Here is a 26,590-nt window from a genome sequence, read left to right as displayed (position 1 = left end):
AAGGGATTAAATGATCCCACTGCATTGATGAGATATTGATTCAGATACTAATCTCTCCCAAAGACACTCAAAGACACACCCAGAAATACTGTTTTATCAGATAACTGGGCATCCACAAGTTGACACACAAAATTAATCATCACAAGTACACCCCTTCTCAACTTGGCACTCATATGCGTCTCCTTAAACCATACTTAATTGCCAAACAAAGTACATAATATAACTCTGCCTAACATGACATAACTCTCTTGCATGCAACCAAAATTGCACTAATTTCTTCCCCAGAAGAGGAGATAAAATCCTTGAATGATGTTTACTCTTCTCCAGATATGGCATAACTTAAATACTATGATGTAATATTAACAATATTTAAATACTAATGTAAAATAAATACATCTTATGTTACATGGTAAGGGAATGAGAGGGGAACTAAAACAAAGATATTTCCTTAATATATGTAGATATACACTCAAGTGTATTCATAACAAAATAAGGAGAAAATTCGCATGACACTACAGTCCTCCTTTCTGTAACTGGTCATGTTGTAGTTGATATTTATAACTACCTTTTTAAAAAATAAACATAATGGTAATAGAACCCTATTTAAACTATATACTTCTGCATTTGGGTACATAAAATTTCTTCAAGATAATTCAAAGAATTTAGTTGTCTAGTAGCTTCTGTTGACTATTAGGTGACTATTAGCTTTATTTATTTAAAGTGATTTATTATTGAAAGTATTACATATGTCTCCTTTCCCCCCATTAACCTCTCCCCATTCATACCTACCCCCCCAGCACAAGCCCCCATCCCCCTACTGTCTGTGTCCATTGGCAATGCTTATATTCATGCATACAAGTCCTTTGGTTGATCTCTTACCCACCCTCTGTCTCTCTGTGGTTTGATGGTCTGTTCGATGCTTCTAAATGTCTCTGGATCTATTTTTTTGTTCCTCAGCTTACTAGTATGTTGTTCATTATATTCCACAAATGAGTGAGAAAACACTGCCCCTCCCACGATGAAAGTTGTCCAACATAATCAGCATGCCACCAGTTTAGCTCACTGACTATCCTGGGGAATGGTGTCATTCTAGAGTTCAATGGTGACAGATTAGGAAATCACCAGTGACTGTGGCCAGGTCAGGCTTGGAGAATAAAATTTCATGTTGCTGAGCCCATCTATAACCTCCACCCTTGCCATCATAACCATGTGAGCTCATTGGGTGACAGTAGGTGTTGTTATGGATAGAGGCTGACGAGTATCCACAGAATGAGTCTTCCTTTCCACCTATTAAAATCTTCCTCTGCTGAGGTCTCACCCTTTAGTGAGCATCCACATGTGACCCAAATATCTTCACATTTTTTGCCAACTCATAGAGATCTAGCCACATACTTTCATTCCAAATTTGACACTTCCATTCATGTTTTTTTCCCAAGTTCCTGACCATTCAGCCAAACCACACTGTTATATAATCACATATCTGGCTATTTCTCTTATCAAGCAAAGTGCACAACGAGGTACAATGCCTGAATTTCTTCCTTCTTGGGAGGATTTCACTTCACCACTGTCCTTCAAGAATGTCTAAGAGAGGAGCTATAGTGCTGTAACTGTCTAGTTTTTAGGTGGTGCCTGTATAAAATACAGAATCATCTGTACACTAGGCCCAAATCGTCTCTGCCTTTGCCAACTAATGGTATGAAACCCCCTATGAAGCCATAAATGCAAGCTGGGATAGAGAAGGTGGTGTAGCAGTAATAGAGACCATGGTATTTGGGCCACTTCTTCATATAACTTACCTGTGCCTTCAGGTACCACTTGGTTCTGATTGCATATTTACCATTTATATTTCTAATTTAATGGCTTTGTGGACCAGAAAACACCCAGTTCATGATGAGCAGTTGAGATTACATGATAACTTTGTGGCTCATGGTTAAATGTTCAGTCTCTACTGTGGTCCAGTAACAGCCAATGAAATGTTTCTGTAAAGAAAAGCAGTTATCTGCAATTTATTGCAGGACTTTTCTCCTAAGTTTTAAAGGCCTAATCTGATATACCTATAGGATCTACCAAAGTCTTCAAACATCATCCCTATCTGCCACTGATACTTAAAGACGATTGTATCTGCTGGATCATGTGGCCCAAGTGGCAGAACCGCTTGCAATCAAGCCTGGACCTTTTGCAGAAATTTTTTGTTTTATTCTCTAAAGTTTTACATAAGTCTCCTTTTTCCACAATTGACCCCGCCCCCACCTACCCATTCCCACCCTGGGCAAGCCCCCACCACCCCATTGGTTATGCTAATACGCATGCATACAAGTCCTTTGGTTGCTCTCTAACCCTCCCTCCCTCTGCCATTTGTCTCTGGATCTATTCTTGTTCATCAAATTATGTTGATCATTATATCCTACACATGAGTGAGATCATGTCATATTTATCTTTCTCTGACTGGCTTATTTTGCTTAGCATAATGCTCTCCAGTTCCATCCTTGCTGCTGCAAATGGTACTAGTAAAAGTTCCTTCTTTTTATAGCAGCATAGTATTCCATTGTGTAGATGTATCAGTTTTTGAATCCACACACCTGCTTATGGGCAATTAAGTTGTTTCCAAATCTTAGCTATTGTAAATTGTGCTGCTATGAACATAGGGGTGCATATATCCTTTCTGAATGGTGTTTCTGGCTTCTTGGGATATAGTCCTAGAAGTGAAATTACTGGGTCAAATGGGAGGTCCATTTTTAACTTTCTGAGGAAACTCCATACTGTCTTCCACAGTGGCTGCACCAGTCTGCATTCCCACCAGCAGTGCAGGAGCATGCCTTTTTCTCCACATCCTTGCCAGCACTTGTCATTTGTAGATTTTTGATGATAGCCATTCTGACAGGTGTGAGATGGTATCTCATTGTTGTTTTGATTTGCATCTCTCCAATAATTTAGTGATTTGAGCATGTTTTCATATGCCTCTGGGCCTTCTCTATGTCCTCTATTGAAAAGTGTCTATTTAGAACCTTTGCCCATTTTTTGATTGGATCATTTATCTTCCTTTGGTTAAGTTGTATGAGTTCTCGGTAAATTTTAGAGATTAAACCCTTATCTGAAATATCATTGGAAAATATGTTCTCCCATGCAGTGGGCCTTCTTGTTGTTTTGTTGATGGTTTCTTTTGCTGTGCAGAAGCTTTTTATTTGGATGTAGCCCCATTTGTTTATTTTCTCCTTAGTCTTCACTGCCCTAGGAGCTGAGTCAGTAAAGATATTGCTACGACATATGTCTGCTATTTTTCTGCCTATGGAGTCTTGTAGGATTTTTATGGTTTCCAGTCTTACATTTAAGTCCTTTATCCATTTTGAGTTTGCTTTTGTGTATGGTGTAAGTTGGTGATCTACTTTCATATTTTCGTATGTATCTGACCAAATTTCCCAGCACCATTTATTAAAGAGACTGTCTTGATTCCATTGTATGCTCTTACCCTCCTTTGTCAAATGTTAATTGAGCATAATCTTTTGAGTCAGTTTCTGGGTTCTCTGTTTGTTCCATTGATCTATATGTCTGTTCTTGTGCCAGTACCAGGCAGTTTTGAGAAGAGTGGCTTTGTAATATAGCTTGATATCTGGTATTGTGATCCCTCCTACTTTGTTCTTTCTCAGGATTGCTGTGACTATTTGGGGTCTTATTTTATTCCATATGAATTTTTGGAGAGTTTGTTCTAGATCTTTGAAATATGCCATTGGTATTTTAATGGGGATTGCATTGAATCTGTTGATAGCTTTGAGAAGTATGGACTTTTTAATTATGTTGATTCTACCAATCAATGAACATGGTATGTTCTTCCATTTGTCTGTCTTCCTGTCTCTCTTTTTCAATGTCCTGTAGTTTTACGTCCTTAGCTAAGTTTATTCCTAGGTATCTTAATTTTTTTTATTGCAATGGTAAATGGGATTGTTTTTTTGTTTCTCTTTCTGTGAGTTCATTATTGGTGTATAAAAAGGCCATAGATTTCTGGGTGTTAATTTTGTATCCTGCTACATTGCCAAATTCATTTATTAGGTCTAGTAGGTTTTTGATAGAGTCTTTGGGGTTTTCTATGTATAGTATCATGTCATCTGTGAATAAGGACAGTTTTACTTCTTCTTTTCTAATTTGGATGTCTTTTATTTCTTCTTCTTCTCTGTGCTATGGCTAGAACTTCCAGTACTATATTGAACAGGAGTGGTGAAAGTGGGAATCCTTGTCTTGTTCCTGTTCTTAGGGAAAATGAGTTCATTTTTTGCCCATTGAGTATGATTTTGGCTGTAGGTTTGACATATAGGGCTTTTATTATGTTGAGGTATGATCCCTCTATTCCCATTTTGCTAAGAGTGTTTATCAAGAATGGGTGTTGGATTTTGTTAAATGCTTTTTCTGCATTGATTGATATGATCTTGTGATTTTTGTCTCTCAATTTGTTTATGTGATGTATCACTTTTATTGATTTGCAGATATTGTAACAGCCTTACATCCCCAGAATAAATCTCACGTGGTCATGGTGTATGAGCGTTCTAATGTAATGCTGAAACCAATTTGCTAGAATTTTGTTGAGGATTTTAGCATCTGTGTTCATCAAGGATATTGGCCTGTAGTTCTCTTTTTTGTGGTGTCTTAATTAGGTTTTGGGATTAGGGCAATGCTGGCTTTATAGAAAGAGCTTGGAAGTATGCCTTCCTCTTGAATTTTTTGGAATAGTCTGAGGAGGATAGGTTTTAATTCTTTGGATGCTTGCTAGAACTCCCCTGTAAGGCTGTCTGGACCAGAGCTTTTGTTTGTGGGAAGACTTTTGATCGCTGCTTCAATTTCTTGGGTAGTTATCGGCCTATTCAGGTTTTTTGATTCTTTCTTATTGAGTTTTGGAAACTTGTATTTTTCTAAGAATTGTCCATTCTTCTAGGTTGTCCATTTTGTTGAAATAAAGTTGTTCATAGTATTTTTTCATAATCATTTGTATTTCTGTGGGATCAGTTGTTACTTCACCTCTTTCATTTCTGATTTTGTTTATTTGTGTCCTCTCTCTTTGCTTCTTGGTGAGCCTGGATAGGGGTTCATCAATCTTGTTTATCTTTTCAAAGAATCAGCTCTTGGTTTTGTTCATCTTTTATATTGTTTTTTGTTTGTTTTGTTTTTTTGGTCTCTATGCCAGTTATTTCCACTCTGATCTTTATTATTTTCTTCCTTCTGCTTACTCTGGGATTTTCTTGTTGTTCTCTTTCTAGTTCTTTGATTTGTAGGGTTAGATAATTTATTATAATTTTTTATTGTTTTTTGAGGTAGGCCTGTAGAGCTATGAACTGCTTTCACTGTTTCCATAGATTTTGGATTATTGTGTTTTCATTGTCATTTGTTGCCTTGGTGCTTTTTATTTCTTCTTTGATCTCTTTGGTAACCCAGTCATTGTTTAATAGCATGCTATTTAGCCTCCAGGTGTTTAAATTTTTATTGTTTTTATTGTAGTTGATTTCTAGTTTTATGCTATTGTGATCTGAGAAATGCTCAATATGATTTCTATCTTCTTGAATTTGAAGAGACTTTGCCTGTGTTCCAATATGTGGTCTATCTGACCACATGTGCACTTGAGAAAAGTGTATATTCTGTTGCTTTGGGGTGAAATGTTCTGAAGATGTCAATTAATTCTATCTGATCTAGTGAGTCATTTAGGATTGATGTCTCTGCTGATTTTTTGTTTAGAGGATTTGTCCAGTGATGTTAGTGGGGTAATAAGGTCCCCTACAATGACTATATTGCTATCAATCTGATATCCTCCAGAAGTTTTTTAATGTATTTGGGTGCTCCTGTATTGGGTGCATATATGTTTACCAGAGTTATATCTTCTTGTTGAATTGCTCCCTTTAGTATTATGAAGTGGACTTTCTTATCTCTTGTTATGGCCTTCACTTTGAGGTCTATTTTGTCAGATATAAGTATTGCTACCCCAGCTTTCTTTTCATTTCCATTCGTCTGAAAAACTTTTCTCCATCCCTTCACCATCATTATATGTGAGTCCTTTGTTCTGAGGTGGGTTTCCTGTAAGCAGCAGATATAAGGGTCACGTTTTCTTATCCACTCAGCTACCCTATGTCTTTTGATTGGGCCATTTAATCCATTTATGTTTAATGTTACTATTGACAGGTACTTGTTTGTCACCATTTTTATTCTTTATGCCTGTCTTTCTTCTTCCCTTCCTAATTCTTCTCTTACAACAGACCCTTTAACATTTCTTGCATTCCTGGTTTGGTGGTAACAAACTCCCTTAGTCCTTTTTTGTCTATGAAGCTCCTGATTTTACCCTGAACTTTGACTGATAGCCTTGCTGGGTATAATATACTTGGATTGAGACCCTGGCTTTGCATTACTTTGTAGATTTCATTCCATTCCCTTCTTGCCTGATGTACTTCTGTTGAGAAATCAGCCGATAGTCTGATGGGAGATCCCTTATAGGTAACTTTCTGTCTCTCTCTGGCAGCCTTTAACATTCTTATTTTGTCATTGGTGTTTTCCAGTTTAATTATAATGTGTCTTAGTGTTGGTCTTTTAGAGTTTATCTTATTTGGGACTCAGTGAGCTTCTTGGACTTGTGTGAGTTTTTTCTTCCCAGTATCAGGGAAGTTTTTCATCATTATTTCTTCAAACAGGTTTTCTATTCCTTGCTCAGTTTCCTCTCCTTTTGGCTCCCCTATTATGCAGATGTTGTTTTGTGTTTTGTTGGCCAAAGTTCCCTTAGGCTCCCCTCCTGTTTTTTTTTATTGTTATTATTTTTTCTAGATGCTGCTCTGCTTGTGTATTTTTTCCTACTTTGTCTTCTAGCTCACTGATGCAGTCCTCCACTTCTTCTAGTCTACTATTGATGCTTTTTATTGAGTTCTTTATTGCAGCAATGCCATTTTTCATTTCTTCTTGGTTCTTCTTCATTTCCTCTTGGTTGTTACACATATTGTTGAATGTGTCTTCCATCCTTTTCAGTGTTTTTATGACCATTGCTCTGAATTCTTTCTCTGATATATTGCTTACCTCATTTCATTTACTTACTTTTCCAGTGATTCCTTCTTTTCTTTAATATGCGGGTTGTTTCTTTGTCTCCCCATGATCGTTTCTCTCAGGGTGCCTGGTTATGTAGCTCTCTCTCCTGTGTTAACCTGAAGGCACAAAATACAACACGACAAGACACAATGCACAGAGTACCAAACACAAATGTATTCATGATAAAAATAACCCCAAATAACGGTGACCACCAGAGAAAAGAGAATTGGGGGATAGAAAAGAGTGCAAAAATTATATTGAGAATAGGTAAAAATGTAAGAGAGAAAAAGAAGAGAAGAAAAAAGAAGAGGAAAATATATGTATATGGGGAGAAAACTAAAAAAAACAACAACCCACAACTAATCCAAAAAATGCAAACAACACCCAGAGATGAATGCAAACAACAAACAACAACTAATCCAAAAAATGCAAGCAACAAACACCCAAACAACAAACACCCACATGAATCTGAGGAGGCAGAGTTTATTTCCAAAAGGTAACGTCAAGGAATTGAATGAATGGGGAAATAGCCACAATTTAGTATAGAGGAGGTAGAAAGAGAATGAGTGTATAAGAAGAAAAGTAAAAAACAAAATACAAATCAAGAAAAAAATATATATATAAAACATATATATATATAAATTTCCCCTTCCTTGAACATATATACCTATGTATTCATATATTATTGGGAAAGGAGAATAGTGAGTAGATAGGTCTGCGTTGGTGATTGGATTTAATTAAGCTATTAGTAGAAGAAGAAGAGAAAGCGAGGAGATGAAAAACAGAAGCAAAAAAAAATGAAAAGAAAAATAAATGATCAAACAACAACAAGACAGAAAAGGAAAAGAAAAAGGAAAAAAAAGGAAGAAAAAAATTTGGATAGTGAAGAAAGAGAAGAGAGTGCATGGACTTAGAGCAGGGGAGAGAAAATTAGATATATGAGTAAGATCAATTTTTAACAGGGAGTAAAAAGAAAGAATAGAGAAAAATTAAAGGAGGAACAGGTAAGATAAACAGAAAAAAAAAGGGGGAAAGTAAGGAAGAGTGTTGGCATAAAGGAAAAATTACAATAGGGTAAAATAATGCTAAAAGAAAAGTAAAAATAGAATGTAGAACACTAATCCCAAAATAAAATAAAATCTACACTAATAAAAGACAAAAATGCAAATTGAATGTACCTTCACTATGACTTAAGCCACGCCCACCAGCCAATCAGAGCGACTATATGCAAATTAACCCAACCAAGATGGCAGCCGGCAGCCACAGAGCTGTAGCAAGCAGGAGGCTTGGTTGCCCCAATGATGGAGGAAGCCAAGCTTCCCAGCTGCTGCGACCGGCTCTGAGCTCCACTCAAAGCAACAAAGTTTCAATTATAGAAGCTAAATAATCCCCAGATACCTGCTTTCAGCCAGCCGTGGCCATGAAGCTGGAGCAAGAAGGAGGCTTCCTTCCCGCCTGCCATCGGTGGCTCTGAGCTCCACTCAAAACAACAAAGTTTCAATTATAGAAGGTAAATAAACCCCAGATACCTGCTTTCAGCTGGCCGTGGCCACGAGCTGGAGCGAGCAGGAGACTTCCCACCCACCCACCTACAAAGTTTCAATTATAGAAGGTAAATAAATCCAAGAATAAAAAAAATTTTTAAAAAGGAGAGGGTGGGAGCTTCCGTCACTGGGGGGCTTGGCCAGCCTGAAAATGGCCCTCAGGCCCTCACCCAGACTGGCCAGGCACCCAGTGGGGACCCCCCACCCTAAAGGGGGTGTGGCTAGCCTGAAAACAGCCATCATCCCCTCACCCAGGCTGGCCAAACCTCCATAGGGTGAGGGTCCCCACTGGGGTGGGGGTGGGGTGTGACCAGCCTGCAAACAGCCATCAGCCCCTCACCCAGGCTGTCCAGGAACCCCAGTGGAGACCCCCATCCTGAAGTGAGTGTGACCAGCCTGTGAACACCCATAAGCCCCTCACCCAGGCTGGCCAGGCACCCCAGTGGAACCCCCACCCTGATACAGGACACTCTTCAGGGTAAACCAGCCAGCCCCCGCCCAGGCACCAGACCTCTATCCTATATAATAAAAGGGTAATATGCAAACTGACCCTAACAGCAGAAAGACTGGGAATGACTGGTCACTATGACACACACTGACCACCAGGAGGCAGACGCTCAATGCAGGAGCTGGCCCCTGGTGGTCAGTGCGCTCCCACAGGGAGAGCTCTGCTCAGGCACAAGCCAGGCTGCCAGCTTCCAGTACAGCGATGGTGGTGGGAGCCTCTCCTGCCTCCTCAGTAGTGCTAAGGATGTCCAACTGCAGCTTAGGCCTGCTCCCTGCTGGCAAGTGGACATCCCCCGAGGGCTCCCGGGCTGCCAGAGGGATGTCTGACTGCCAGCTTGGGCTCGATCCCCCAGGGAGCGGGCCTAAGCCAGCAGGTGGACATCCTCCGAGGGATCCCAGACTGCAAGGAGGCATAGGCTGGGCTGAGGGACCCCTCGAGTGCACAAATTTTTGTGCACCGGGCCTCTAGTCTACACTAATAAAAGAGAAACATGGTAATTGGCGTACGACCGCTACCCTTCCCATTGGCTAATAAGCGTATCCTTATGCAAATTAACTGTCAGCCAAGATGGCGGCTGGCAGCCAGGCACTGAAGCGAACAGGGAGGCTTGCTTCCTCCAGGAACTGCAGATTCCAACGTTCCCCGCCTCACTTGCCGGCCTCTCAACTGCAACTCTAAGCAACTATTACTATGTTACAAATAAGAAGCTAAACAAAACCGGCTGTCAGTCAGCCCCGACCGCAACATTGTATCCATGTTTTCAGCAGCGAGGCCTCAGAGCTAAAGCTGGCCCAGAATAAAAAACAAAAAGAAAACAAGGAGCAGTTGGGAGCTTTTATTCAACTGCCAGCGGGAAAACAGCCCTCAGCCCCTCAGCCAGCCTGGCCAGGCACCCCAGTGGGGACCCCCACCCTGATCCAGGACACCCTTCAGGGCAAACCAGCCAGCCCCCACCCGTGCACCAGGCCTCTATCCTATATAGTAAAAGGGTAATGTGCCTCCCGGCACCGGGATCAGCGGAGCAGCGAGGCTCCTGGCACCAGGATCAGCGTGACAGGGGGCAGCGCCCAACCCCCTGATCGGCCCTGCTCTGTGCGTGACAGGGGGTGGCGCCGCAACCTCCCCATTGACCCTGCCTTGAGTGTAAAGGGGGCGGTGCCCCACCCCCCCAATCAGTCTACCCTGAGTGTGACTGAGGGGTGGCATTGCAACCTCCCGATCCCGCCCTGCTCTGTGCATGACGGGGCGGCGCCCCAACTCCCCAATCGGCCCTGCTCTGAGCCTGACCAGGGGCTGCACTTAGGGATTGGGCCTGCCCTCTGCCACCCGGGAGCAGGCCTAAGCCAGCAGGTCGTTATCTCCCAAGGGGTCCCAGACTGTGAGAGGGCACAGGCCGGGCTGGGGGACCCCCCCCCCCCAGTGCACAAATTTTTGTGCACCGGGCCTCTAGTATAATATTAAAAAAGTAAAATCAAGTGAGAAAACAATTTAGTTTCTTAAGTAAAAGATAAAAAATAAAAAAGTGAGGTAGTGAATGTTGTTCACTTCCTCTACTGTTTTGCTTGTCATGTCAGTTTCCTATGAGGTAGTAAGCACAGTATTGAAGTTCCCAGTGATCCACCACACCTCTGTGTCATAAGCCACAACCTTGTTTTCAAGCAGGCGGGACTGCTCTGCTCACTTTGTTTCTCAGCCTGCCTTCAGTTGTGTTTACACAAGAGTCAATTTATGACACAACCCCTGGGTGGCAGTGTTTCTGTATTAATATCTGGGACTAAATGGCCCCTCTACCCAGTGTTTAGATTCTTCTTTCCCTGCCACTCTTAATACTGGGTTGGAGGTGCAGACTGCCCCAGAGCTGGTTTCCTGCTTGTCTTTCCTTATTCTGATCCCCAGTTTCCACTCACTGCAGTCTCGGTGAGTGTTTTTAATTGGAAGATCCTATGTACTGGACTTAGCAAGCAAAAGCAAGGAGGTAAAAAAAAAAAAAAAAGAAAGAAAAGAAAAGAAAAAAAAAAAAAACAATGGAACCACGCCGACTCATGTCTTTTCCCCCTGGCACTACACAGCCGGTATAGAACTTCAGGCTGCCTTTCTGGGCCCAGGCCATCTGTGGGCTAATAGCTAGAATCCCCTTCTTCCAGCAGCTCTGTGGACCCCCTTCCACATTCGAGGGCTACACTGACCCCAACGGCCATGGATTTTGTGGGGTGCTGTCTCCCTCTGAGACTCTAGTCCCCCCTGTGCATGGTTCTTCCTCCAGCCTGGATCCCAGATCTCACCTTTATCTAGGTCAATGGTTCTCAACCTTGGCTGCACATTAGAATCACCTGGGAATCTTTTTAAAATCCTGACTTCTGGACCTCATCCTCCAGAAATTCTGTTTCTTTGTTATGGGGTGGGGCTACAACATAAGTAACAAAGAAACAGAATTTCCGGACGATGAGGCCCAGAAATCAGGATTTTAAAAAGATTCCCAGGTGATTCTAATGTGCAGTCAAGGTTGAGAACCACTGTGTGATATCTGACCTTTCTGTCCACGGATTGCCTCACCAGCTGTGTTTAATTCACCAATTCCATGTGGATGTTATCCAATTCAGCTGTTCCTTCTATCTGCTCTGTGAGAAGGCGCATATTCGGCGCCGCTTTGTCTCCCCCTGGACAGATTTTTTAGGCACCCGCAGTCGGGGAGGCTGGAGTCTCAGTGTTTGTGGGTTCACAGCTGAGGCAGCTGGTCCCTGGGCATTGGGGTTTTAGGGTCCCAGGAGATATCCAAGGTCTCCCCGGTTGAAGGTAAGGCTGGGATTCCAATCACAGCTGGTCTCCCCTTCAATATAGCACAGTATCCATGGCAGAGTTGGCCACTCTGGGAGAGATTTCAGCAGTAGTAGAGGCTGCCCAGCCAGGGTAACCTGGTCTGCCAGTCCCCAACAGTCATGTGGAATATAGCTGTCCCCCACTCAGAAATACAGACACTCCCCACACATCCACACACTTTCCTTCCGTTCTCTCACTCACAAACTATCTTGCAGCTTGCCATCCCATCAGCAGCCATCTTGGATTCCTGCAGAGATTTCTTTTGTTCTGGGCACCACACAAAACTAGCAGCTTCATGAGTCACTTGGTAAATGAATTGGAGTAACACACCAAATGAGAAATATGTTGTCTCCCAAGTCCAAAGAGGCCCACTATGCATTATGCCTTTTTGTTTTTCATTGTAGGATAGTCTATGGCAACAAATTATCTTTCACCTAAAAAAGAATATCTCAACATGCCCCACACCAGTGAGCCCCTGGAAATTTTACTAGAAATGGAGATAGGCTACCTTCTGACAACAAATGTCTAATCAATAAGTCTAAATTAGTTGCTACTTTTTGTTCACTTGGTTCAATGAATATAATGTTGTGAATGTAAGGGACCAGTATGATATCTTATAGAAGGGAAAGATTAAATCTATATAGGGCTGGTAAGTTGATAGACCACTGAAGTACTAGTAGGGCAATGAAAACATATTGCTGGCTTTGCCAGCTAAAAGTAAACTTTCTGCTGGATGCTAAAGACAAAGACGTTTGCCAGATTAATCACTGCATACCAGGAACCAGAGGATGTGTTAATTTGCTCAAGCAATGAAACCGCATCTGGGGTACAGTAGATACAATTGGAGTCACCACCTGACTCAGCTTAATGTAATCCATGGTTATTCTCCATAATCCATCTGTTTTCTGCACAGACCATGGAAGAGTTGAATGTGTATGTAGTGGGAATCACCACCTCTGCATCTTTAAAGTTCTTGATGGTAAAACCAGCTTCTGAATCCCTTAACATCAAACCTAGGGAGGTTGGACATTCCAAATTTGTTCATAGTGGACCATGTTTTAATCCATGTTTCATCCAACCAAACAAACTGTTAGAGCACTTGTATTTCCCTGAGATGCAACCTTAAATGATCCTGCTTTGTGGGCCCATATAAAAAAAAAGTTGGATTAGGTGTTGCTTCCATTATTATTTCACACTCTTAGTATCTGTTTCCACAGAGGTTCCCTAGATTTCTGGTTGTATAAATTAGAAAATTCAATTAATCCTTTTAAGTGTAGTTAACATCTTCATGGGTCACACTTTGTACTTTCCCTTTAAGGATCTGCTAGGACTTAAGTCTAGTTATAGGCCTAAAAGTAAAGAAGGTTGGTAGGGGTGGTTCTTGAAAATAATCAATAGTATCTTTTAGGTGAATAGTATCTTTCAGGATCATTACCATTTCAGGGTCAATCTCCTTAGATGGAGGTAGAAAAGATGATACCTCACTGGGTGGGAAGGTCACTTCCACTGGGGTTTGGGAAGATACTGTTGCTAAAGATGAGGAGGCCAATTCCACTGCAGGTGGAGAAGCCTCTTCCACAAGGAAGATTCATCAGAATTTAGTGGCTCAGTTTCCCCAACTTCATCTGAGTCTTCCCAAACATCCCCATATGAACTTAAATGATCCCATTGTTTCCCAATTAATGCTCCCACTTTAAGAGTAAATACCCTGTGATGCTGGGAGTTCAACTTGCACTGTACTTCAGCCAATCACAGGATGAGTTTCTTCATTTAATTTTAAGCAATTTGAGACTCCAGCTACAGGAGATAAATATTTCCTTATGGCATACCTAGAAGTTCTTAGATCATTTATGAAATGCCTTACCTGGGAATTCAAATCCTTCAGCTCATCTTTAGGAGCAACCAACCGATGTGTTAATATTCCTTAGTTTTGCAAAAATGTTCAAAAGTATCATATACAGAGGCAACTGTTTTTCTTGCTTATAAGTGTTTGATTAGGAGTATTCAATGCAGTTATTTTTGTATATCTATGTAAAGAGTTAATGCTATTGACTATCAGTGCTCTCTCTACTACTGAAAATAGTCATTAGCATCTTTACATTTAATAGGATTAAAGAAATAGTTCCAGAAATCCCAGAACCAATTCATAAAACTCATCCTTAAAATTACCAAATCTGTATTAGCAAGGGTTATATGAGGTTTATTATAGGAATTGACTTATGTGGTTATGGAAGCCAAGAAGTCCCTAAATCTTCCATCTGCCAACTAGAGAACCATGAAAGTCAGTTCAAGTCCAAAAGTCTAATAATGGGGATGAGGGTGGAACTTATATAAGTCCCAGTTTGTGAACCAGAAGTGCCATTGTCTGGAAGTCTCCGCATAGTGTAAATTCACCCTTCCCCTGCCTTTTTGGTTTCTTCAAAGTCTCGAGAGATTAGAATGATGTTCTTAGCATTGGTGAGAGTGATATTCTTTATTCAGTCTCCAAATTTGAATGTAATATCTTCCAGAGACACCCCCATAGACACACCCAGAAATAATGTTTTACCAACTACATTGGATAGCAGGGTAAGAAGCAGTTTGGTGTTGGAGGGATGATGCAGAGGGGAGTGAAGAATGAGTTTGGTTTTGAACACCAAGTGTATGTGGGACACCTGTTGGATATGCACAGAGAACTCTTGGAAATACTCCTCCTCTGTAGATAAAAATAGACCAATTAAGAGTAATTATTTATTTCTCCCATATGTTTATTGTTATTTTCCTTTGTTTCCTTCTCAGTGACTTTCTTTTACCCAGATGAAGCATAGAAACTATGCAAATGAGACATTTATGAATACCAATTTATAATATATTTTTAATGTGGCTATCAGAAAAAATAGATTTATAAATTCCATGGAACACAGGCATAGATTGTGACAATTTAACTAATGTCTTAATATACTAATTAAATGCTGTGCTTGTTGTACATAGTAAAATTAGACAGCTTTTATTAACAGTTAAGTTTAACATTTATATTTTTCCATATATCTTTTACAACAGTGATTAAACAAAAAGGTCCAAAGGGCATAGGTTGGAGAAAGGGTATTACCAAGAAACTCACCATTGACTGGTCTAATCCAAGCAAGAAAAACATCTGCTGTTCTCTCCTTTCCTTATGGCTCAGTTTCACAAACCACAATAAGTCCTGAGAGTGAAAGTATGTAGGCTTATGTCTGCTAATTCTCCTTCCTGCTGGGATCTTCAGTAGGCCATAAGCAATTTAGTCTCTTTCGAAGGAGGGAGGCTGTTCCATCCGAAGGTGAGAACATTCCTTTGTCCACTCACCGCAGCTGCTTGCCCTCAGATGCCCATGGCCATGCTAACTGCTCCCATCTCAAAAGAGGACACCTACAGTCCACATCTCTCCAATAACTTGTGATTCCCCTTCCTATCCATTCATTGTAACAATTTGATGGGTAATTTGTGTGGTAAATACATATACACACATGAGGATGACTCTATCATAACTTTTCTTCATCCTCACTGCCACTGTGTTATTTCAGGTCATTATCATCACTGACCTGTATTATTTTAATATTAACTTGTCAGGATCAGTTTCCCAGTGTACTACTACCTGCCAGGTCCAAGTTTTAGGCCTGACCAGAGTTTGTTTTGGGCTCTGTTGACACAATTAGTGCTTGCAGTGGAGTTCACTTGGATAAAAGTAGGTGTGTGTGAGGTGGGATAGAAGTTGTGTTAGGTTTCAGACATGTGCAGTGAAAGATACTGGTCAGAAAATTCTAAGACAGTCCATGCTCTTTCCTCTACAATGTGGTCACATTTCCTTTCTCTGATTGTCTTGCTGCCCTTCCCATCTCCACAGGTTCCTTGCTAGTGTTCAGAGTAATTGTGAACAAAACACACTTAGGCTGCATTTTAAAGTGTCCCTTTATTTCCCCCTCAATCGATTATAATATAATACTGTAAGAAGAGGCACACAGTTGAAAAAAGTGCTTGTTAATTGCCTTATTCAGGGTCAAGTTCAACAATCTTTGATTTTTCCTTCTTTGCAAAGATGGCAAATTAAGTCAGCATCACCACGATTTAAGTAGGAAATGTCTCATGCAAACAGTTGAGGTTTCTACTTTCTTTTACCCCACGGTAAATAAAACATGCCAGAAAACTGTGGCATAGAAAAACCAAATTGCCAAGAACTTGACCAGAAAAGCCACTCATGCTTGTCTGCCCCTATATCAATACTGAAGGGTTCAAACAATGTCCGTTTACCCACAACAATCCACTTGTGCCAAAACGCAAAGGCTCCTGCCCGAGGTGTCCTTTCTCAAACCTGCGTCAGTTACCCAGCCAATCAGGATCCCGCAGGGTGAGCTAAAGCAGAAAGTAACTGCAGTCCTCACCCCAGGGCCCTGCTCGCGAGCCCCAGAGTTGCCCAACCGCTTGCAGTCTTGGCTGTGTTCCCGAGCCCCAGGGTTGCCCAACGGCTTTCAGTCTTGGCTGTGTTCCTGAGCTCTGGCCCAGCCATGATCCTACTCCTTGCACTGCTCACTGAGCTTGGAAGGTTGCATGCCCGCATGGGTAAGACCATGGGAGCCTGACTTCCTTCTCCTTGTGCCTCTGAGCAGAACCGGGCTCTTTCTGGAGAACAATTTCCTGTAGCTCTGGGATCCATACTGCCCCCTTTCCGGATCCCCTGCTGGTTCTTTCCTACGTGTAACTCCTCCCCCTCTCCCCTCCTCCCACACACACACACCCGACCTACCCCCCCTAGGCCCCCCACCCTCTCACTCCCACCCATCCCTGAGCAGGTGACTGATGGTGTTAGCCAAGGAGTCCATTCTCCAAGGTCTCAGGGGCTGAGACTCAGCTTGTCTTCTTGGCTCAGTTACCCTGTGTCCATTGGGTTAAGGGTATGCGTGCTGCTGTCAATTTATTCCTCAACGTGCGGAGGGAACCAGTCCAACGTGGTTCAATCTAAAGGGAAAAGACGGTCCTGTAGAACCGCAGTGTCTAATTTCTGTTTATTTGCATCTTATCCACGTTCAGTGTCATTGTAGTGAAAGCTCTGGACCAAGAAGGAGGGAGGGCAAATATAAACAAATTTATTGACAATTTTAGACCCCACCGTGGGCTCAGTTAAGAACCCATGCTTCACTGAGACAATTGTTGCAAAAACAAAACAAAACTCATTTTTCTTTCTGCAGATTCTGAGGGACTATTTCTGCAGGTGACAGTTCCGTGTAAAATAAGGTCAAATGAGAGTGAAGGTATAAAGAAGCAGGTAAATGATTGAAAATATTTTTTTTACAATTTAAAATTATAAGAATATTTTAATTTACCTTTGTACTAAGTCAGATTATATTACTTATATTAATTTGTAAAGCAACATGTTTTCACTGTACTATTTTATTTTAGTATATTTTTATCCTCCCTTTATTGTACCTTCATTTCTAACTCCTGTTCCCGTCCCTTCATCTCTTCATTTTTCTGACATACTTGTTCACAATTTTTGAGAAAATACTAGCAGAATAAAATAGTATGAGTAGAACAATGGTCTAGGAACGGAGAAATTCTTCTTGAGCAAAATTTAGAAGAAAAAATTTTGACCAAGAAGCATCAGACTTAGAAGTATGGCCAAAGAAAGAAAAAAGAAAAATGTCACATTTGCCCTATTATGATGAAAAAGATTACAATAAAAAATATTCATTGAAAGCAAAGTTTAAAAAATGCTTAGCTGCTGTAAACAAAAGGAATTAAATTAAAGGCATTTAGTCTTTAATATTTCAAATTGACATAGTTTTGCTTTATGTTACAAACCAGAAGTAATAATGCAGGGGTTTAAATTTCCATGTCCTTAAATTGGTATGGTCAATATATGATAACTCATACATTCATGTTAAAGGAATAATTTTTGAGGTAACAGTAAGTAAAATATTAAGAATTCATTAACTCTAGATTTGTCATTCTGTAATGGAACCTATCATAATTTTGTTCTATTACTGAACAATAATAAAAATAAAATATATGTGAAATTATGATTGAAGACAACAATAAAATAATTTTCTTTAGAGAGGTTGCATTTTCACACACTAATCTTATTTAATTATCAGATTAACCTTCTAAAGGAGGATATGGATATACATGATATAAATGATAAAGAGGATTAAAAATATTAAGCTAAGGGCATCAAAATTACAACATTTAGAACATGGAATCTAATTTTTAGTTTATGACTACATTTCCATTACAAGTAAGACCTTCAGTGAAAAATTGTTTATAAAAATTTTTTTCCTAATTTATAAGAAGTTTTACATTGCCATTGCATGATTAAACTTTAAATTGTTTACTTCAAATTGCCTGTAGCAAAGCATATAGCAACTATGCAGGGCATGAAATGCTTTTTCTATGAAGTATGTAATACCTATTTACATTTTTTGAATTGTCTTCATGCAATTATGGAAGTCATTTTTACTGTGATAAACTATGATGAATGTTCTTTCATATCTCACAGTAAACCTCCTTTATCTGTCTTGTTCTCTTCCTTTAATTTCTGGTTACCCAGTGCTTCTTAAAAAGTATTAAACATACAAAGGATTCCTTTTTTTTCATGGACTTCCATTTTATTATGATAACCATAAATTCTACTAAAGCAATGGCTTTGATTTGGGGATATAGCAGGACTTATGAAGGTGTCCAACCTTCTAAGATTTACCTAAATATATTTGTGGAAGCTATAGGTGCTGGGAAGAAACTCCTCAGTTGAGAAGAGCTGACCTCCTTTCAATGCCTTCCTACCAAAGACCGCTGGGAACACACCTGTAGTTAAACAAGTTAGGTTTATTAACCACTGCAGTGAGGGAGAGCACATGCCATGGGCAACCATGGGGCATCTCAGTAAGAATGTGTTAGAAAGGCTTTAAACGATTTCAGCTTCTGTTAGAAGTTTTCGGGGAAGTGTGAGGAAGCAGGCCTTTGCTCTGCTTTGGGTGTGATCAGAAAGTAGACCATAATTCTATAATTTGTGTATCTTAGTAAATCTTATCTAGAAAAAAGGAAGACTAGAAAAACTCTACAGCTATAATTGGTCAAGAAGAAATAGCCACTCCTGTGTGTCCATTAAGGGCATATTTGCTCCTTTTTTTTTTTCTGACTGAGAAAATGTTTACATTTTATTTGTAATCAGACATGATTAAAATGTGGTTTTGCTTTTGTCTTGATCCACACTTATCTCACAGTGGCTGTGTATGATGATGATGTTCTGTGAAAATGTTCATATTTAACAGCAGAACACCCTTTTTATATTCCATATATATAATATATATGATCATATGTGATATAGTAATTATACAGATATATTTCTCAATCTTTATATGAATAAATTTATATTAGCTCATATTAGGCATTAATCAAGGGTACATCCTGAAGCAAGTACCGAAATCATGGATGACAGCAGTAGATAAGAGGGATATATATGTATATATTAATGTGAAGTTTGGGAAGAATCATCTAAATAAAATAACTATTTCAGCTGATTGCTGACTTTATGTTATACATTTTATATCTATACTAGAGGCCTGGTGCACAAAAATTTTTGCATTCAGGGCGGTCCCTCAGCATAATAATATGTTGTAGTAACTCAAAATCAGATTTTTCTTCCCCTTCAAATGTTGTTTTTTTTAGTTTGTGAATTTTTCCACTGGTTCTCTAATATCTGTATTCTTTGGTGTGTGTAGCCACTGATATCTCTATTCTGTTATCTTATTGGTTGGTTAATGATCAGATAGAGAGTTCTTCAAATACATGGCCAATAAGTTTCTCAGTTTTGCTGAGGCCCTGCTTGCATTTTGTCACTCAGCCAGGAAGTTTCACAACTATGCTTATCATTTCAATTTCTGCTTGCACAGAGCCTCAAGGTCAGCCAGAGGTGAGAGTTTAAGGTCTTTTCAGGTCTGTCCTAAGCATGTGCATAGCCTTGGGCATGCACATAGTGTCTGAGGCCTTTTAGATTTCCAGACATTTGTCATAACTTTCCAAAGCTCCATGTGAACATTTATATATATAAAAAGCCAGTGACTGAACTTCCGTAATGACTGGAAAATCCAGTTGCTATGACACCCACTGTGGCCAGCAAACCAGCCCCATCAAAGGGTGGGGCCAGCCTGCGGACTTAAGGGTCCCAGGTTCGATTCCGGTCGGGGGCATGTACCTTGGTTGCGGGCACATCCCCAGTAGGGGTCGTGCAAGAGGCAGCTGATCGATGTTTCTCTCTCATCGATGTTTCTAACTCTATCTCTCTCCCTTCCTCTCTGTAAAAAATCAATAAAATATATTTAAAAAAAACAAAAACAAAGGGTGGGGCCAGCCAGCCAACCTCTCGTGGCCCCTCCCCCCAACCGGCTGCGTCCCTGATTGGCCTCTCCCCCCAAACACAATAGTGTCCAGGGCCAGCCGGCTGACCACCCACAGCCCCACTCCTGGCTGGCCCCACCCGTAATGGGCCCCCACCACCCTGATGGGCCCATATTCCCTCTCGCTGTCCAGCCCCACCCCCAATTGCCCCTCCACACCAATCGGGGGTGGGGCTGGCTGACCAATCTTCCATGACCCCTCCCCCAGCTGCTGACCCCCGATCAGCCCCCCCACCCCAATTGGGGCAGAGCCTGCAGGCCAATTGCCCACTGCCCCTCCCCGCAGCCAACCAATCCCTAATCAGGCCCAGATTGGGGCAAGCCAGCAAATCAACCTCCTGTTGTCTCCTCCTCCCAACAGGCCCAGCCAAACCCCACCTGTGCACGAATTCATGCACTAGGTCTCTAGTTTGATCATAAAGCTTTTCTTTTTTAAAAAAATTTTATTAAATTTATTGGGGCAACATTGGTTATATAGGTTTCAGGTATATAATTTTATAATATATCATCTGTATATTACATTGTGTGTTTACCATCCCAAGTCAAGTCTCCTTCCAGCAACATTTATACTCCCTTTACCCTCTTCATCCTTCTCCAATCCCTTTGGTAAGCACCATACTATTATCTGTGTCTATGAGTTGTTTTTTGTTTGTTTTTTTGTTTGTTTTCTTGGCTTAATTCCTTCACCGTTTTCACCCAGTTCCCCAATCACCCTCTCCTCTGACAGCTCTCAGTTTGTTCTTTATATATGTGAGTCTGATGCTATTTGTTTGCCATTTTGTTCATTAGATTCTACTGATAGGTGAAATGATATGGTCCTTTTAAGTTTTTTGGTTGATCTATTGTTTGCCCTATTGATTCATTGCATCAGACAACTATGAAGTTAAAAAAAAAGTCTGTAGTTTTCAGCAAATGCTTTTGGGAAAAGGATTTTGACATTAGGTGAGATCTGATTTATGTCATGTATACAACCTTGAAGTGGGTCTTCTAAGAACCACAAAGTGGCTCAAATCCTGGCATTTCTCTGGAAATGAGATTTTGAAAGTGCTCCAGCCATATTCTGCTTTTCTCAGAGGTTGCTAGTCTGCTGGTATTCACTGCAAATGCACTGTCTTATTTTTCAATTAATAAAAAAAGATACTAGAGCAAATTCAAATTCCCCAAATATTATTATTTTTACTAAGATCAGTTATTTTTCTTGAATAAACACTCCCCAAAATATTGTAAACCTTCAGTTAATTTCTAGAGATTTGAAGAGGTTGATTCTAACAACTTTTTCAGTTCTCATGTTGATTTTATGTAGAAGAGAATTTTGGGTGGTTCTTATTCTGATTTACACTGATATCACTTCATTACATAACAGTTATATAATCTGCATTTATAATATTTTAATATAACATGTGTTTTTTTTTTTTAATTTTCATTGTTGTTTCTCCATTGACCCATGGGAAATTTTGAAGTGTGCATATTTGGGCATTTTCTAGATATCTTTTGGGCCTGATTTTTAATTGAATTTCACTATGTCGAGGTAATGCATTTGACTCCAGTGTGTATGTTTCTATGTATTTATTATGCAGTGTACTATAGATGTATATTAAGGTGATTTGTTTGCATTCAAAGCTTCTGTTTTCCACATATTTTTTTCTTGTAAGGATTTTGTCATTTCTGTCTGTTGTCACAGCATCCTCCTGAGGAAATATCTGAGATTGGTTCTGTATTTTTTATTTTTAAGTAATATGTCATTATTAATTGTTATATTAAAGTAATACAGGATAACTTTTGCAAACCTTTGTTGCTAACTTTCAGACATTCATTGATTTTTGTCTAGGAGTTTGTAGGAAAATTATAACAACAGATTTCACTCTGAGAATTTGGAGGAACATCTGCCACTTGAGAAACTCTACCCAAAGTCATCTCTTTTGCCTCCTTTATGATGCAAAATCTTTAGTTTCTTGGGAAAAGGGTAAAGAGCCCTGTGGCCTGAGGGCTCTGATGAAACCCTCTACAATTGGGAAAGAGAAGAGGGGAAAGGGTCTAATTCTGAAGGAAGACTAAGGTACTCTTGCTAGGACTGTTACCAGATAAAGGACTTGGCCCTGAGTGTGTCTGGCTAGGGCCAGCAGGTAGTGTGTGGGTTCTTGACTTCATGCAGAAAAGATTTCACAAAATGAGTCCAGGTGACATTGAGGGTATGTTTATTAAAGCTGGGGACAGTGAAGCAAGGGACTTAGCATAGAAGATGCAAGAGGAGAGCCTAGGCTGGGCTACTTTGGTTCTCTAAAAATGTTATAGGAAAGAAATGAGCATAGACAGGGATGCTTTAGCTCACTGGGAAGTCAGAAAAAAAGGGGACCTTGGAGACAGGTTCAGGGGGTTAGCCTTGGACAAGGTGCTGCTGCCCGTTGCTCCCCTAGCTGCAAGTCTCCTGAGGATCTTATAGTTTAGGAGATTTGTGCCTGTGGGGGAACAAAGGGGCGGGGAGGGGCATGGGCATGCTCCCCAGAGCGAGAGCACACTCAGGATCTTTGTTTTGAGGGTTTGTTTGTTTTTTTATCTCCCTGTGGGTGGGAATCTTAGGGGAGGGTTTCAGAATATTTTCCATTTCCAAGGTGTGCTTTTTCAGGGTCCTGATCTCTACTGATTGGTCAGCACCAGGGCAGGGGGGTCATTTGTTATTATAGCTGGTCCTGGAGTCACCCAGCTGGTTTTGCTACTTTTCTAAGCCTGAAGCTGAAATACAACTGAGGCCTAGATGTTCTCTCTGATGTTATCTCTAAGGAGATGACTTTCTGTATCTGGATGTAAATTGACTGGCCAGTTTGTTGAACTGTTGCAGTTTCCCCATTCTACTTGCCAAGGAATTTTCCTGGCTTCTTACTATCCTGTCTCAGGCCCACATTTTCAGTTCTGGGTTATTAGATATCTGGTCTCTGAGTTTGTGGGCTTCTTGTACTTCCTGGAAGCGTCCCTCTCTCAGGCTCACAGACTGCCTTTCCTTAAAATCAGAGAACTTTCTTAAAATTAGTTTGTTTTGAAAAGAAAATTTGGATTTGCTAGCAGAGAGGTCTGTCTGCCTTTGTGGAGACAGTCCACTGACTCACTCTGTAAACATCTTTAGAGCCACTCCTATTCCTGGATGTCACCACATTAGGATGATGATGATGATGTTGTATTGTAGCTCTTATTCCTGAAGCTGCGGCATTTCTCATTAGCATCATTCTCTCAGGTCTTTTTCCCCTCGTGGTTTATGTATGGAGAGGATTGTGAAGTGGCTCTAGGTGTATTTGGTAGTGTGATCATAGAAGTGGGGTATCCCTTTCCCCACTGAGTGCTGAGGGTGGGGTCCTTACGCTATCTCGAGAAAAAGACTTTTCTGAGACTCACATGGGAGGATGCATGATTTTTCATTTGTGTCCACTTACTTCCCTGGGTTTCCAACATCCCATTTTCCTTAATCCAGTCCTGGAAGAAGCGCAGCTGGGGATTCATTGGAACTAGAAGCAAAGCCACTGTCCAGTTTCTGTTCCATGTTGGAATTGGGTCCAGTTTAGCATTAGGCTAGTTGCAGTCCATCAGTCCATTGTGGCGGTCCACATGGCTGTGGCTAATGTGGGTGAATGCAAGAGAACCAAGAGTGACCAAGAGCACACACCAAGAGAGCCAGGAGCCAAGAGAGTGAACTTCTTGGTTTAGTAGACTAAATATCTCAAATCTTCCTGCACTTGCAGTGGCCAAAGACCTGTTCCCAGTTGTGACTTGACATGCAAGTACCTTCCCTGTGTGGCCCGGACTTTACTGTAGATGTGTCTATTCTCCCCCTCCAGTCCCTTTCCCCAGGCATCTGTGGGGAATAACCTGGTGGCTCCCTGAAGAGTGTTAAAGTGTAGGTTCCTAGCAAAGCTGTACAAATGGCATGCCTATAATATTTGGCTTTCCTGTGTTCCTTTCCTGTTATTAATAATTAGGTTAATTAAAATGGCATCAGTGCTATGTACATATGTATTTATATTGTTTTTGTTTCATTGTATTTAGCATAGAATGTTAGTCTGCAGCCATGTCTCATTCATCTTCACTAGAAAAATGTATATATTTTTCACATAGAAATGATTAATCTGTAGTAATAATAAGGCTAAGCTTATACTTTTTGAAAATGTGACCTTCAGCTTTTTTCTTTTAAAAAAGCCATTCCTACAGATTAAGTGCATCACCCTAATCCTGAATTTATTATAATAATGAATGCCTTCTATTTAGAATAATAAATTCTGAAGAATATATACATGGATTGAGTCTTTTCTTGACATGAGTGAAAAAGTTTTACTTTGTATATTTTTTTATTTACTAAACCATTGTTATTGATTTGCTTTGTTTTAGGTGATTTATAACATTACAATTGATAAAAAGCCATACACTCTGTATCTCACAAAAAGGTAAGATATAATTTCCCCTTAAAGCTTAGATTTTACTTTTAAAATTTTTTGTTACTATCTATAGTAATAAAAGCATAATATGCTAATTAGACTGGATGGCCAAACAATGCAACGACCGTTCGGACATCCTTCTGGATGACCTCCTGGACAAAGCCGGGGCTGCAGCGGCTGCGAGGGCCAAGGCAGCTATGAGGGCTGAGGCAGCTGGCATGGTTGTGAGGACCGAGGCAGCTGGGGCTGTGAGGGCTGAGCCCCTTGCATAAATTTCATGCAATGGGCCTCTAGTTTAAATATAATAATGAAGAAAAAATAAAGAATGTTTAATCAATCCATTTTCAATGTAGGATTTAATACACCTTGAGTCTTAGATCTATGTGATTGTTGCATTAAATTATTCAGCTTTTATTTTCAAATTTAGAAATAAGCTATCTATATAGATAAAAGCCTAAGTGACTATTACAACCCATCGACTGCTCAACCAGTTGACCGGTCACTATGATGTGCACTGACCACTAAGGGACAGATGCTCAACACAGGAGCTGCCCCCGGTGGTCAGTACACTCCCATAGCGAGAGCACTACTCAGCCAGAAGCCAGGCTCACGGCTGGTGACCACAGCTGCAGTGGCAGTGGTGGCAGGTGCAGCGGGGCTGGGATGAGCAGGAGCCACTTCATGCACTACTACATCCCTTGGGGGATGTCGGACTGCCAGTTTTGGCCAAGCCTGTGGGGATTGGGCCAAAACTGGCGGTCTGAAATCCCCCAAGGGGTCCCAGATTGCGAGAGGGCACAGGCACAAATCCGTGACCAGGCCTCTAGTATATTTACAAATCTTTAATTGAGTATAAAGCCACTGAACCCAATAATTGTGACAGATAATAAGTATATCTCATGGGAACTCAAACATAGTTAACGCATCAAATGGTTATTGGTGGGAAATTCAACTAGTAGCATACATCTTATGGATGTATTAATTATATGTGTTTATTTTGAATTGTATAGGGTACACTTTATATATCATAAAACTCAGCCAAGTGCATAAATAAATAATCCTATATAATAAGAGCCTAGGTGGCATCGTGTGCGCGACGTCATCACAAGATGGTTGCCAAAAGATGTCCATGCACACAGCAGAGGCAGGGCCAGGCAGCCACTCTGAGTGGTGAGGCCTGGGGGTCCGGCTGCTCTGCCCTGGAGCAGAGGATGCTGGTCCCAGCATCTCTGCTGCCTTGTGCAGAGGAGGCAGGTCCCAGTGGAGGAGGCGGGTCACGGCAAGGGAGGTCAGTTGTGGGTGATCAGGCCGGCAGGGGAGGGCAGTTGTGGGCAGCAAAGGCCGAGGGCTGGCAGCTGCAGTGGCTGTCAGTGGCAGCAGCAGCAGGGTGATGGGGGCAGTGCCTTCCCATGATTGGCCCGGTCACCTCCCACAGAGGGAGGCCAGACTGCAGCTTAGGCCCGCCCCCTGTGAGGAGCAGGCCTAAGCCATCAATAGGACATCCCCTGAGGGCTCCCAGACTGTGAAAGGGGGCAGGTCAGACTGAGAGACCTCCCCCCCCCCCGTGCATGAATTTTTGTGCACCGGGCCTCTAGTATTATTATATGATCCTAATAAATTTTATATTTACTTTTATTACTGTAATGTTTAATTCATATTAAATTCATTATTCAAACAGTTTGTTGTTGTTTCTTAGTTCATTCTTATCCCAGGACTTTTTGGTTTATACATTTAATGAAACTGGATCTTTGCATACTGATTCTTCATATTTTAAGGTAAGATGTCTTAGACATTTATTATTATATGTTGCTTTATTGGAATGGACATATTATCATTGAGATATGTTTGTTCTAT

The 26,590-nt window shown here is 40.8% G+C and overlaps 1 protein-coding gene across 1 annotated transcript in view; it reads left to right on the top strand.

Annotated features, from left to right (window-relative positions):
• Nucleotides 1-16,433: 16,433 nt before the first annotated feature.
• Nucleotides 16,434-26,590, top strand: part of ADAM18 (ADAM metallopeptidase domain 18) — a 77,991-nt gene continuing 67,834 nt past the window's right edge. Inside the window, exons 1-4 of the mRNA XM_014453660.1 lie at nt 16,434-16,488; nt 17,115-17,191; nt 24,690-24,745; nt 26,433-26,511. Of these exons, the coding sequence (XP_014309146.1) occupies nt 16,434-16,488; nt 17,115-17,191; nt 24,690-24,745; nt 26,433-26,511 (267 nt within the window). The remainder of the gene's footprint in view (nt 16,489-17,114; nt 17,192-24,689; nt 24,746-26,432; nt 26,512-26,590) is intronic.

Source organism: Myotis lucifugus, unplaced genomic scaffold (assembly GCF_000147115.1).
Source record: "Myotis lucifugus unplaced genomic scaffold, Myoluc2.0 scaffold_26, whole genome shotgun sequence".
NCBI classification, from domain to species: Eukaryota; Metazoa; Chordata; class Mammalia; order Chiroptera; family Vespertilionidae; genus Myotis; species Myotis lucifugus.
This window is presented reverse-complemented; position numbering and strand designations above follow the sequence as displayed.